Here is a 12,882-nt window from a genome sequence, read left to right on the forward strand (position 1 = left end):
TACCCACCGCTCCAACCGCCAGGGCCCTTTCCTCATTAGGCGCGGAGACATTCCACATACGCCGTGTGTGTTTTGGCTTCGTTTGGCGAACGAACGAACGGACGAAATTAATAACTAAAACGTAGCAGCCCCATAAAAAAGGGAAGCCAGCGAAATCGATCCACGAATCGGGATAAATTGAAATTCCAACTTGCAGAATTAATAAGTTAATTTCTGCAAACGCTCCTCGTTGGCTCACATATTGAAATGTTTTGCATAATTGCAGAGAGCTCTTCGCCCGTTTATGTTGGCCCGTTTATGACTTTGGCTAATTTCGTATGTCGATGAGGGCAGCCGAGGGCGGAGGGGCGGCTTTTACGATGCGGCCTGCCATTAAAAAGGTTAAAGTTGAGGCTCAGTCGCTTAATGACTACTCCGGGGCGACTTGGGGCTCATGTTAATTTTTCGGACATTTATGGCCGAGGGTTGACACATGCTTGCGGGAATCCTTGTGACGGTTAATGGGGTGCTGAGTTTATAGAAAATCTTAGAAGGATTGTGGGTGGATTAGAGGTATTTATATGTCAGGGGCTAGGTAGCTATAAGTATAATAAACATTATCTTTAATGATATTAATGTAAACTTAATGGTTCGGGTCTTAAGTAGTAAACTTTAAAGGTCAAATTAGTTGTGTACTTAATATACGATTTATTTTATTTCACTGCCATTGCCACAATTTCGACCAGAACTTTGACTCGTATGGCCAGTAAATGTGGTCGAAATCAAATAACGATAAAAAATCACACGAATATTAATTCGCAGAACTGCAGAAAGACCTTTGGCCAAAAGGCAGGCGAAAGCCAAAGGCAATGCCAGCCGAAACTGTTAAGGAAATTTATAGTTGCGGTCTAGGAGGAGAGACCGCAATCGCTAGAGTCCCAGTTCCAGTTTAAGTTTAGGCTTTCAGCCGCGATTCTCCTTGCCATTCCACAGCTGGTCGTGTGAGAATGTTTGGGGCACATGTGCCCCAGTCCTCGTCCTCGCCATCATTCTCTGCCTTGTCCTGATCTCGGACTCAACCCCGGGATCAACTGCAGAAAGCCAAACAGAAAAAAAAAACAGAGAAATACATTTAAAAGAATCCAATTCAACTACTGGCCAAGTCCGAAGCTCTCCAGTCTAATGCCAGTGCCAAAGTCTTTGTTTCTGCCTGCCCTCTCCGCTTTTATGCGATCCACTTCCAAGGAAGTGCCAGCTTAGGCCCGACGATGAAAATATTTGTACATATATATAAGTATTTGAGCTCAGACTTATCGCCAAACAAGATCAATAAGCACGATATCAATATACTCTTGGTGTTGTTTCAGCTTTCGAACAGAAAAAAAAAACACGGCTGGTCGGTCTGATATTCGAACATATTTTCAGTGGGGCACCGGAGGGTTAACAGGCCGATTGATAAATGTGGGTGAGGGTGTAGAAAATTAAAATAATTCATAAATTTTGAAGGAGGAACCAGTCCAAGCTCTGATAATAATAACACTTTTTGACTATCCCTTTATGAGAGCTTTTAATCTGTGTATCCTGAAAATAAAGTAAGTAAGGGTGATATTTTTATATATAAATCTATATTTTATTTAATACTCTTACTCACCTTTTAAAAAGCTTAAAAAGAAGGCACACAATCACCTTTGATGACGACTAATCGGCCAATAATTCGGGTTCAGAATGCCCCTCTGTCTGGCCGAATTTGTCTCGCTCGTCAAACTCACTGGACAGATTAACATTTGTATATATCGTTATAATTTTTGGGCTATTTATAGTAGGTTTGCAGCCGAATAAAAAAAAAATATGAAATGGCAATACAATTCCACCGAATCCAGATGATGGCAGAGGACGATCGGATTGGATGGTTCGGTTACTTAGATTGCTTCAGTTACTACACCGACTACGAGCCCAGGGCCAGTATCTTTTTGTGTTTACTTCTGCTGTTTGTTTGCTTACCTTTGTGGCATTTGCATATTTTGAATGTTCGCGGGCGACTCGTGGCACGTTTTATAGCAATTCGCGCGGGGGCGGGGAAGGGAAACCCCTTCAGAAAGGAAACTTTATCGATGATGGTGTGGGCGAGTCATGCGGCTGGCTGGGTCTCCCAGCGACGACCTTTTCATAGTTCTCCATGTCCCTGGTTGTTCGTTCTCCGACTCGGCTGTTGTCAAACAATTGTCACAACGTGTCGGCATTCACACGAACTTTATGTTTTATCCAACACCTCGGCACAAATCTCTCAAGGGTTAAAGTTTGCCAAAATTTTCGAGTGCCCCGTGGAATTCCCCCCCGATGGCGTGGGGGTGGGTGATCCCATCCACTGGGGTGATCCATCGCCCTACCGCATTGCACTGACTGGTTCATCAATAGCATTCGAATAAACCGACTCAGTGGCAGCATCGGCGGTGTTCCATCAAAAGTTGCCTGCAATTGTACAAAAACCAACACTCCAACTGAAGGGTCCTTCAGTTCTTGGCTAATAATAATGAGCGGAACCACAGCGGTTTCATTGTTCTGGCTCCGCCATCCCCTCCACCGTCGCCCAAATATGTATTTATTATATTTATGGCACAATTTTACTTTTCAAACAAACAAAAAAAAAAAACATAAAAAACCAACAAAGCCCGGGGTGAACAAAAAGAAACACTTGTGCCTTGGGCCTCTCAACTGACAGGCGGAATATCTTTTTTCTCGCGATCGATCGCAGAACCTGGCAAGGAAATCGATGGATCGATGGATGGATTGGCTCCTTTGCTGAATAGATCACTCAACCGTAATGAATTATTGATGGACTGATCGTCCGACCGATCGGAGGGTATGAAAAAAATCACACACTCACAAAAAGAATAACTGAAGTCGAGAGATGAAATGTAATCAGAGCTCGGCCGAGCTTTGACTTAATGTGGCAGTTCAACCAGATCGATATGTCCATACAACCGAATCGATCGATTCGCTCAAGTTTTGTGACTTTGTCAAGTCCTCCTCCTCGGTCCGGTGCTTTTGCTCCTTGCTCCTTTTTATTTGTGATATATTGTTTCGGTAGCAGTTTGTTAAACGTGATCAATTTTTAATTACCCATCATCGTCATCATCATCATTGAGGTCCCTGCAATCGAAGGCATCCATCGATTGTCGTATCAATCGCACCGCACAGAATGTAACTCGGACGTTTGTCGCATGTCATTCCAACGATTTATGCCCCGAGCGAGCGACTTTAATAAATGTGTCTTTTGCCGCATTTGGGCTCCAGTTCCCCCACTCCAGCTTGTCCACACTGCCCCATACCATTGCCACTGATTGAGGCGACTTTGTCACCGATGATGTGGCGCCGATGATGTGGTCTCCGCATCCAAGTCACCCGAGTCCCAGTTACCATTTAGAGCGTGTGTGCGCAAAATGCTTAATTAGTTTTTGTCTAATTAACACTTGCAACATGGCGAAAGCGACTGGAGTCGTGTGCCACCAAAGGCGTGAAGATCAAAAGGTAGACATGGACTACTTTGACGATCTTAGTGCCTGGGGAATCATTTCGACTGCGGTGGACCATGAAATGGGATGTCTTTGAAGCTAAACTTTAAGCTAAAATTCCTCACTGTATTCTTCATTTAATTCCTTTGGCATTCAAAGGTCAACAAATAATTTATTATCAAATAGTCCCTGCATTCTTTCATCCTTTTAATTTAAAACTCTGGCTCAGCCGGACCAACAACATAATTTCTTTGTCTGCACACGCCCATTTTGCCACCAGGCTTCCACTGAATTTGCTAAACTTGCGGCATCCAGGACTCCAAGTGGCAAAGGTTCCAGGGTTCTTGGAGCCCTTAGGCTTTGCAGAAATTGCGGTGAACGCCCACAGCACGCGCCGTCCAAAGAAAAAAGGGGAAAACAAAACCAAGGAGGTGATGTCGGGAATGCCGAGAGGCAAGAACCTAATATAAGCAGCCAAGCTGGCTGCCAAAACTCCAGTGAAAATATTTGCCACTTGAGATTCGTTGGAGCTCCCCCCACCTCTCCCACGGCCCTCCTGCCCTGGCCACTTGGAGGCTCTTGGCGCGCGAGTTTATTTATTTTCGAACGGGGCGCAGAGCAACAAATTAAAAAGTAATTCTCGGGCGCAGCATAATTAGCTGCTAAGTGACACTAATGGGTCCGCAGTTGCACTGCCCCCAAAAATCCGCCCCGTTCTGGCCGCTGCACTTTTCCAGCCTCCATTCCTCGTTGTGTGTGGGCAATGGGAGTCTCTACTCAAACTGGTGAGTGAGTCTTCGTTGGTTTTGCTAATTGAGTTTTGTTTTCTTCCCCTTCTTCTTTCTTTTTTGGGGCTTCATTCCACATGGCCACTTGGCTCCCTTGCGGCTGCCAAGTTGGTTTGGCCCGGAAAATTGATGGGCCCGCTGAAAGCAAGGGTCTTGGCAGTGATGAAATCCGAACAGGTCTGGCAGTTAATCGGAGGCTGCCGTGCCATTTGTGTCAAGCAAAAATCAGTTTGATTCCCACATATCCCCTACAGCTACACTCGACGAGATCACGAAATGGTAAGTGTTCCTGAACTGGCAACCTGTATGGCTAATTTTTCGTTTTCAGGACACATCCCGTGAAGGTACGCCCAGCCTAGGCTCCTACAGGTCTTCAAAGGGTCCGAGTACTGGCTCATTGGAGGATGGCAGCTCTTTTGAAGATCTGAGCAGACCTTTCTCGAGACATACCAGGAATAAGTCAGCCAAAAGCAAGAGCCTACAGGGGTCAAACCTTGATGTGATATCCCGCTTCCTTAAGGATCGAGATGCAGCGGCCTGCTCCAATACCACAGAGCGGTCCAGAGAGCCTAAGGATAAGGTCTCAAAAAGAAGTTTCTTCTACAAGGCCGAGGCTCAAAGCAAACACTCCAGGGAATCCTTTTCTTCTTCAGAAGTACATGATGCCAGGCCAGGGGATATTCGCGAAGACAGGCAATCCTATCTGAAATCGGATGAACCTGAAGTGCTCCAGAGTCGTTCCCATCAAAGTCAGCGATCCACCGACGGCTCCATGAGCTTTAGCCAAATATACAGTGAAATCTACGAGGAATCCAAGAAGCGTGAGAAGAAGGCTGAGCGGGCTTGTCGGAACTACCATATAAACAAATCAAAACTGCACAGAAATCAAGATATATCGGAATCCGGCAGCGCGGCATACGAGGGAAATAATGGCAGCTTGGGCTCCGAGTACTCCAGTTATTCGGCCAGGAGGTCCAGGGACTACGAATCCCGATCAATGGAAGACCGGGATTTTGAGAGCTTTGTGAGAGATCAACAGCAAAGCATCGTCGGCTACCAGGACCGTGAATCCTCGCGCAGCGAAAGGAGCTCCTTTAAGAGATTGATCGCGAGTGAATGGGAGGAATCTATTCCAGAGGATAATGAACTAGAAATAGATGTTCGCTCAAGTGCGACCTCTTCGAACAGAGTGTCCCGGCACTCAAGAGACTCGCAGAGATCTACGAAGGAAAGCCAGGGCTCTAGAAGCTCAGATAAAGACAGAGTATCGAGAGGATCTAGTTTTCGCAAGTCTGACCATAAGTATTCTGAAAAATCATCTTCGAGGCAACAAGTATCTTCAGAGCGAGGAAAAAGTTCTGGTTATACCAGGTCCATGAAAACAAACTCGGTAAGCCTGCCTCCCGAAGAGACTTATGGAACTGAGTACGAAGACTACAAAAGTCAACGCTCTTCTACAAGTGCCTCTTTACGATCCGAATGCGAAGAAGATTATCTTCCGAGCAGCAGCACACGCCATCGTCATCATCATCATTATCGTCGCCTACAAGGTGAGCCCAAGACATATCAAGATCGTGGAAATAGTCCCATTAACATCAAGACATCGCGACATTCTATCGAAATGCAGGAACCTCAGGAAGACTTTGAATACGAGGGTGAGAATTCGTTGGGTAGGTCTCTTGAGTTCCATGACAGTTCCATGGGTAAATCAAGTATTTCGGTGGGTGTCCAGTATCCCAGCGAGGACGAAGGAGAGGCTCCCTATACTGAGGGAGGGGAAAGTTATATTTCCCAACAGCCTGAAAATCTTGAGGAAAACCCAAACACATGGTATACCGAGGAAATGGAAAGTAATATTTCCGAAAATCAGGAAAGTAATGAGGAAAAACCAACATGGTCTAGAAAGGAAAAGCAAGAGTCTATAATTGCCGAGGTTGTCACTCGAATGTTTAATGAGGAGTTGACAATGCAAAAATATAAATTATTGGATATTATAGCCAAACATGAAGGAGCTCAAATGGCAAATAAAACGGAGGACTCTTCATATAAACCAGCGGAATCACTAAGAGATGATAATGTCGAAAATATTAGCGCCTATGACGGGGCTTCACAGAATCCTACAAATTCGTGTTATTCCGAATGTGATCAGGTGATGAGTATGCCAAATAAAACTGAGGACTACGCGTATGAACCAGCGGAATCATTAAAAGATGATTATGAAGAAAATATTAGCGCCTATGAAGTGGCCTCACAGAACCCCACAAAATCGGTCTATTCCGAATATGATCAGGTGATGAGTACTGAAGAAAGTATGAAATCGGAACTGCCACTATCAGTAAAAGGTGATTACGACGAAAATATTAGCGCATATGAAGGGTCCTTAAAGAATCCAACAAATTCGGTTTATTCCCAATGTGATCAGGTGATAAATATGCCAAATAAAACGGAGGACTATTTGTATGAACCAGAAGAATCATTAAAAGATGATTATGATGAAAACATTTGCGGATATGAAGGGGCCTCACAGAATCCCACAAATTCGGTTTATTCTGAATGCGATCAGGTGATGAGTATGCCAAATAAAACGGAGGACTATTCGTATGAACCAGAGGAATCATTCAAAGATGATTATGACGAAAATATTAGCGGATATGAAGGGGCCTCACAGGATCTCACAAACTCGGTTTGTTCCGAATATGATCAGGTGACAAGTGCTGAAGAAAGTGTGAAATCAGAACTGCCACAAGAAGTAGTCCAACCGAAGCCAAAAAGCGCCTTTAATCTCAGGATATACAATGCTGACGAGGCGCTGATGATAATGCCAGAGAATTACAAAGGACCTGCCATCATTCTAGATGATGATGCTGAGTTTTTGGACATATCACTGACCGATGATGAGGAGCAGATCCGGGCCAAGCTGATGGCGGCAGCTCTGACCACCAAACGAACCAGTAGCTCCAGCAGCCCCTACACCAGTAGTCCCAAGACCAGTGCTAGTCCCTATTCCATCCAGCCGAGCATTGGCAGTTACCGACCAAGTGTCATCTTCAGTCGCCGATCGGAGGAGGACGAGGAGGATCCTCCGCCACGCCCCAAAAGTCGCATTGCCCTCCTGGCCGAGCAAACCCTGAGGCACTGCTCCCAGAATTATACTAACGTGATGCCTTTGAAGATTAGGGGGGTTCCCAACACGCTGTCCTTAGACGAATGGAACGGCACTTCGCGACTCAAAGCTGACCGCCAGATCCTGGCCGAGGAGTTCCAAAAAAAGTTTAACCGCCAGCTGAAAATTGTTGCGGAGAGTTTTCAATGAATTGTTTTGGATGTATATATTTTTTATTAGCAATTCTATATTGAATATAACTCGTAATTTGTTACGAAAAAAAATTAAGTGCTGTTTAAAAATAGTTATTTTTTCAGAGAGTCCTTACTGTATAGGGGAATCTATCTAGCAAATATACAAAAAAAAAAATGTATGAGTATAGATTATTTTAAATAATTCGTAAAGAAAGAAAACTGAAACCAACTTTAAACAAAAGCCATAGCATTTCCTCTGAAGGCTATGGTTCTTGGTTTGAATTTAGTTCACCGACTTGGTTTGGTTATGGAAACTAAGTACTTGAAACTTTCAGCGACCTGGATGGGCCGCCTGGCAGTCTGCTGGTTCTCCTTGGCCGTGTCTACGTTCTGGGTCCTCTGCCGAGGTGCATAAATCAACTTTAGTGCTGGCCAAGTATCTTGCTGAAGGGCGCAGTTGTCGAGTGGGAGACGAGAGTGGAACCCCCTACTCCAATCCGGAGCATAATTAGTCCATGGCTACTGTTAGTCTAGGCGGTGCACTTGCTGCCACGCCCCGCTGCCTCCCGGTGGCCATTCATTTTCCTGACACATACTAAATATGCTGGAGTTGTTTACATGATCGATCAGGGCCCGGGTCTCAGGTCCCTGGCCTATGCTCGCCTTCATGATCAAGATGCTCTGGATTGGGAGATGCTCGGGATGCTGGGGATGCATCTAATTGCTAACCAAACAACTGCAGCCGAGCAGATCGCGCAAATATTGTTTTAAGGCCTATCAACATATTTCACCTGCCTAATGCCTAATGCCTGATTCGTATAGGTTTAGACTTGTTTTTGGAGGCGATGTTGCTGTATTCATTCCCTACTTTTCTCTTGTAATGATGTGTGTCTGGAAATGTTTATAATTTACGATACAATGCAATGCATTCTAGGTTCTAGGGACAGAGATTTCCAAACTTTCCATAGATAGCTGAGACATTTCATGTAATACGTTATCCAATCAAATGAGTCATGTTCCTATTTCCCACACACATAATTGCGAAGAGCCCACTATGACTTTTGTGGTCGTCAGGTGAACGCACACGGGGCATAATTTAGACAATTCCCTTCATTTATTGTGAAAAATGCACTCAATTTATATGACTTGATTATATTTGCCTTCCTTTTTTGCCCAGACGCTGGCGAATGGCAGTGTTTGCTTAAGTCGCCGCCTGCCGCACAGATCCATGACACTGGCATGGCTAAAAAGACATGGCCAGGGACATGGTCTAAACAAGGCTGCGACAACAACACCCAGTTCTGGCCGCGATGGTGGATGGTGCGAGGGGTACGCCGGGGTATGAACCGCTCGAGGCGCACCCCACGCCAATTTATTAAAGCCAACACCAGGAAAATGCTGGAAGATGGACCGAGGCTCTCTACGAATCGACGGTTATCCTGGTTTAGGGGCCTATTGGATATGAAAAATGGCACGACGCTGCAAAGGCGCATATGCAAAATGCATAATTCATTTAACATTTTGTAAATCATTTGTTTGAATAGCACGATGACGATGATGCGCGGCTAGCTCCCATAGCTCCGGCTCCCACAGCCCCCCAGCCACTTTTGCCCTTCGATGGCCAATGGATGGCCCAGCTTCAATGCAACAACCTGCCGCAGCTGAGACTCCTTTCGGCCAACAGTTAAGCTATTCGTCTGCCCTGACAAATCGAGAGTTGGACTGGACCAGGATCGAGCTGGGATCGGGCTGGGGACCCCAGAAGAAGTATATAGCCCGGTCGCGGCGAGGTGCAGGCAAGAGTTGCAGTCCCGATGCCGATGCAACAACACAATGGCCATGACGGTGCGCAAATATAATTTCACAACTGTCTGCACATGCTCCAAACGGAACGAGACACACCATAAAGGTGAAACGGCACTGAAAGAAATAATATTATATTGCAGCTTTCAAGTTTAAACATATAGTACAAAAGGCAATGAGAAATGCCGGACTATTTTTTAACTATTCTATCAGTTTCTACTAGTCTAATAGTTCCTGTAAGAGTAGATATTGTAAACCCTTCTTACTAAATTATAAAAAAAAATTATATAATATCTCTAAATAATTATTTGAAGAATGAGAATATAAACCGTTGTGGTTCTCTCAGTGCCACCTCAAGACGAAAGCAACAGTGTCCAAGACTTGGAAAGAGCTCAGCCATAAGTCACTAAGCCGCAACGACTTTTCAGCTGGGGATAAGCCTTTTTATTATTATTTGTATTTGCCTCATCTTTTTACCTTTTGATTCTTGTGAAATTTGCATGCATTCGGATGATTCCGATACCAATTCCAGCCCGATCCCGATCCCGATCCCAGACCAATCGCAGTCCCAAGTCCGATCCCGATCCGAATCCTCCTCCAACCGAGCTAATTTCGTTTTGTGTGCGAATATTGAAAAATTACAAAAGTTTTGATGCAAGTGGGGGTGTAGGGAAAACAGGGATATAGCTGGTTTTTTTTAGTGGTCCATTGAGATTTCTTGGGAACCCAGTTTTGTTGTGGCCTGGCACCGTCTGTAATTTTAATGATCCTCCACTGACATCGTAACTCAATAAGCCTCGCCAGACAGACAGTCTGGGATCAGAGCGGATCGCCAGATCGACTGGCTGGCTGGCTGGCTTTCCCAGCCAGCAATTTATCATCTTTGGTTGCACTTCGAAAAGTAATTAAGGTTTCTCCCAAGTTGCGTGTGGTCGGGGGGTTGGGGCATTTTCTTGGGGTGTGTTCCCAGCGAAAACTATTGTAACTCGAGTGTGGCGTTAAATTTTTGATTAAAAAACTATTAGCCAAGTGTAAAAATTATCGTTAATGTGTTGGGTGAGCGTGTGTGGTGGTGCCAATGCGTCTGGGCCAGATCCAAGCTGTTCCAACACCTTTTATCGATTTTTTGTATTTTCGGACTAGATTATTAAAGTCTTTTGTATTCTTTGGGCGCGGCGATCAAAGTGTTGGAATTAATGGAGTTTTTTTTTATTGTAAATTTTGATTAAGTGTATAGCGAATAAAATTTTTGACAAAGCAGAGTAATAGAGATTTTAAATGGTTAAAGGTTTAAGGTAAAAACGAGTACCGGGTATAAAAATGGATTAAATATCTGTGCAATTGTTACTAAAATTTAATTAAATAGATTTTTTAAAGACTTCATGTATTCAGTTTGTAATAATTGTGACAGACTCCTAGAAAATTAATTGCATTATAAATAGGCAACCACAAATACCGCCACCCAATGCGGCTGCAAAAAATGAAACCACACAAAATATAAAACAAACAATAGTGTTTATAAATCAGTTTAGAAATCATAACAAGTATAAATTAATTGATGTAATTTAAATGTCGGGTCATATTTGGGCCCACAAACTGCAGCCAGAGACAGCAATGTGAGCGGCATGAATGTATGAATGTTAGTTGGTTCGTTGGATCAATTTAAGCGCCCGGGGGCCCTGTCACTCGTTGGGTCTTTGCCTGCCTATTTCCCCAGTTGGCTGCAGTTAGCCTCACCCCCTCCCCAGCCGCCTGACTCCTATGGCCGGCCCCCGACCACCCCACCCACTCCCAGTGCCATTCACCTACCTTGTCTATGAGTCGCAGTCGACGGCAGTTTCCGTCGTCAATTTATAAACGCGTTCAGCTTAAATTGCAACAAATAGTCGCTTATTGAAACTTAAATTGTGCCGACACAGAAAGTGAACGAGCCGGCGAACAGTCGCCCGGTTGTGCGAAAGAGAGGGCCTCAGCTCGACTAGAAAGAGACGGGGCCGGAGAGCAATGGTCGGTGTAGGTTTTGGGTTTTGTGTCAACAAGTTTTTCTTTCTCGCTTTTGGCCATTTTATTTTTGATTTTTTTTAGTTTGTTCGGTTTTTGTTTTGTGTCAGTTGTTGACGTTGTTTGGTTGTTGTGTGGTCGTGGCTTGATTTGTTTAAAGGTTTCTGGTTCTGGACTTTAGTCATGGGAACGAAGCTGGCTGGGGTATGGCTTTGTCTAACTATTTGTGGAATTTAGAATTCTAGCTTAAATTGATTAAAAAATTATAATTATTTTCTACCTTTCCGACATATGCAACTTTTGACATTGGCAATTAACTCTGGCTGCCATTTCTTCCAATCAAAAGAGAAACATCTTATATGGGACCCGCTTGTTCTGGCCGTAAACGTAAGCCAACCGAAATCAAACCAAGGCAAACTCGTTTTATGGCCAACATTAGCCAGCGGAATCCAGATACAACATTTAATTGCACGCCACAACAGTTTTCTGGCTGATTTCTTCCTTTAATTTCAATTCCACACACAGGTAAGCCACAGGTAAGCCTCTGTCTTGACGGGCAGGGCCAGATTACAAGGGGGCATTTGGGGCATTTGGGGGCTCAGAGGGGCTGTTCGTAGAAAGCCGCAACAGGCAGAGCAAATTTTGTCGACAGCCGGCTGCGGCAATATAATTTCTTTCGATTAATCCAATCGATTTCTATTCAATAAATCAAAATATGAATTCGTTATGGCCCCGGTGCCGACCCCCTCTTTCGGCTATCCTAGACCCATGGTGTATGTGTGCCTCTGTGTCCGTTTGAGGCACGTAACAAATTGTCGGGTTAATTAAAAAAACATAAATCGTTTGATTCTTTTTTATCCACACTCACTCACCCTCTCCCCCGGTTCCATACCCTTGAGTCTTCTACTAAATAACCGTGGCAGGTCTTTGACGGCCCTTTCATCAACTGGAATTCCCAAACAAAGAAATTTTCGTAAAATAAATCACACACACACTTTTCGCCAGAAAATAATTTCACTTTAGACACTTTTTCTCACTGCTACGCGAGGGCTAATCTTTTGTTTATAATTTATTTTGGCAGCCCTCTGTTCATCGCTCTGGGCCCGTAAATCGCTGGCCATTAAGACATTTTGATGACTTTTCGCCTCTGGAAACTTGATCTGCGTCCCCCTCACATACCACACCATTAAAAATGTGTTTTTTTTGGCAACGTCCGCCAAACCAATCAAAACAAATTAACAAACATTTTCAATAAATATTCATGACGGAATTCCGTCAAATAAAAATGTGCAGCAGCGTTCGTAAAAAATGAGTTTAATTAACAGATCGGAAAAATTTGCAAATTTCATTTGCATATTGAATTAATCGGAACGAGTGGAATGGACTAAAAGCGTGTGGGAACCATATCGATTTTTTTAGAAATCAGATCAAGGTTTCAAATTAAATTCAAATCGAACGAGGAAATCGAATCAAACCCCCAAAAAAGTGATGCCATTTCGAAT

The 12,882-nt window shown here is 44.1% G+C and overlaps 1 protein-coding gene and 1 long non-coding RNA gene across 2 annotated transcripts; both read left to right on the top strand.

Annotated features, from left to right (window-relative positions):
* Nucleotides 1-4,447: 4,447 nt before the first annotated feature.
* laf (labial associated factor) lies at nucleotides 4,448-7,670 on the top strand. The gene is made up of 2 exons (XM_017237207.3): nucleotides 4,448-4,558; nucleotides 4,608-7,670. The coding sequence occupies exons 1-2, from the start codon at nucleotides 4,556-4,558 to the stop codon at nucleotides 7,590-7,592; spliced, it is 2,988 nt and encodes a 995-aa protein (XP_017092696.2). The 5' UTR covers nucleotides 4,448-4,555; the 3' UTR covers nucleotides 7,593-7,670.
* A 3,756-nt stretch (nucleotides 7,671-11,426) lies between these two features.
* Nucleotides 11,427-12,675, top strand: LOC108122603 (uncharacterized). The gene is made up of 3 exons (XR_011443252.1): nucleotides 11,427-11,584; nucleotides 11,727-11,905; nucleotides 12,462-12,675. It is a non-coding gene; the product is annotated as an uncharacterized lncRNA (long non-coding RNA).
* Nucleotides 12,676-12,882: the final 207 nt, after the last annotated feature.

The sequence above is a fragment of the Drosophila bipectinata genome, chromosome 3R, assembly GCF_030179905.1.
Source record: "Drosophila bipectinata strain 14024-0381.07 chromosome 3R, DbipHiC1v2, whole genome shotgun sequence".
Classification (NCBI taxonomy): domain Eukaryota; kingdom Metazoa; phylum Arthropoda; class Insecta; order Diptera; family Drosophilidae; genus Drosophila; species Drosophila bipectinata.